Here is a 1,754-nt window from a genome sequence, read left to right on the forward strand (position 1 = left end):
ATACAAAATGTTTTGAAATACAGACTTGTTATGGAATCAAAGTTAAATATCAGCTAGACAATATCATATAAGAGTACACTTGTATTCCTAGTTACGAGCTTATATTTTGTTGTTTTTGAAGACAAATAGTATTTATTTATTAGCAATTCCATGCTTTTTCCCTAATAAGATACAACCATTGCTTTATTCAGGTATTTATACAATCCAGCCAGCTAGAATGGGGGAAGGGAAAGACTGGCACAACTAAAGACAAATATATGTTGGAGAGGGGAATGTACTATAGATTTTTTTTTGATTAAATGCAACTCTACATTCTATACCCCATTTGTAGGTAAAATGGGACAGAATAAACGAATGACTTTAATCCGGTATTTATGATATATTTTCATTTCGTATGTACAGTTTATTTGGGTAATACCAAATTCCACTGGCTGAATATTTCAAATTACAAACAAATATCAGGAAAGAAAAAGTCCTAACAACAGAAAGCTCAGGAAGGCTTTGGTGTGCGGGAGCCTCTCTCATCAGTAGAAGCAGACGGTGTGCAGGAAGGCCTTGCCAGTCTTCTCTTCGAACTCCTGCAGCAGCTCGTCCATTTCATTGTCTATATCTTCCGTGTGCTGGATACACTGGCAGAGCTCACAGATGAGGAATGCTCCAAGCGTGGCCTCTTCCTGGTTGTCCTGGATGTCCACATTGACCACATGCACAGGCTGGCAGGTCTCCTGTTCTCTGGAATTCAGATCTTCCACCACTTGGTCATAGACTCGCTCTTCACAAGTGAGGATAAGATCAAACAGATCTTTGCAGTTCTGGAACCTCTCTGGCCGGGGCTTGATTCTCTTATTTCTATCCAACATATGTAAAATGCCATTTTGTGTATAGAGTTCTTTGTCTTTCCTAACAAGATCATTGTACATCTCATCATATGTAGTTTTGAAATCGTAAACATTTGGCTTGTCGGGTGCTGGTCCTGGAAGCTTCACGTGAGTTCCTGTTCCAAAGGACCGGACCTTGAATCCTCGTTTGCTGAGGATGGCATGCGCCTCCATGCTCCGGTTCTGGTTGCTGAAGCACACCACCGCCACCTGTAGCGGCGAATCAGGCATGGCGGCAGCCGCACAGTCCGGAAAGCTGTCCCTGCGGTGCTTCCACCTAGCTGTCGCACTTCCGCGCGAGCAAAACGTCAAGCATCGATAGGAAGAGATGCAGAAGCTGCGCAGACGAGCTGCAGAGCGTGAGCACAGGGCTAGTGGTCTGCTCGGCGGGCGGGGTGGAGGGGCGGGCCTGCCTTTCCAGCTGCCTGCCGGGCTTCCCTTCCCAAAGGCCTGCCGCAATTGGCCCGGGCAGGCGACTCTCCTGCGCTCCCAGCTATTCTCGCCAGCACTCCTGGCCCGCAGCTGCAGGGCACCACTGGCAAAGAGATCTTTTGGTTTTAAAAAATCAGTTACATATGCAAAAATTTGATTGTTTAAAAAATGTATTTTGCCGGGGATTTAGCTCAGTGGCGCTGCGCCTGCTTTGCAAATGCAAGGTCCTGAGTTCGATCCCCGGTACTGAAAAAAAAAAGTATTTTAATTAATTTATTTGTGCATGGCTTATTTTATGTCTTCCAGGTTAATCCATGTCGACTTAGTTGATAGGATTTTTTTCTTTAAGGCTGAAGAATATTCCATTGCTTGTATAAGCTACATTTTCTTTATCCATTCATCTGCTGATGTGCATATAGGCTGATTCTATATCATGGCTATTAT

General features: G+C 44.3%; 1 protein-coding gene across 1 annotated transcript; it reads right to left on the bottom strand.

Moving 5' to 3' along the window:
- Window positions 1-225: 225 nt before the first annotated feature.
- On the bottom strand, window positions 226-1,160 carry LOC104876934 (RNA polymerase II subunit A C-terminal domain phosphatase SSU72-like). The gene has a single exon (XM_033760457.1). It carries the CDS (start codon window positions 1,107-1,109, stop codon window positions 525-527), a length of 585 nt encoding a protein of 194 aa, XP_033616348.1. The 5' UTR covers window positions 1,110-1,160; the 3' UTR covers window positions 226-524.
- Between the last annotated feature and the right edge of the window lie 594 nt (window positions 1,161-1,754).

The sequence above is a fragment of the Fukomys damarensis genome, unplaced genomic scaffold, assembly GCF_012274545.1.
Source record: "Fukomys damarensis isolate Sample0158 unplaced genomic scaffold, DMR_v1.0_HiC HiC_scaffold_39, whole genome shotgun sequence".
Taxonomy (NCBI): Eukaryota; Metazoa; Chordata; class Mammalia; order Rodentia; family Bathyergidae; genus Fukomys; species Fukomys damarensis.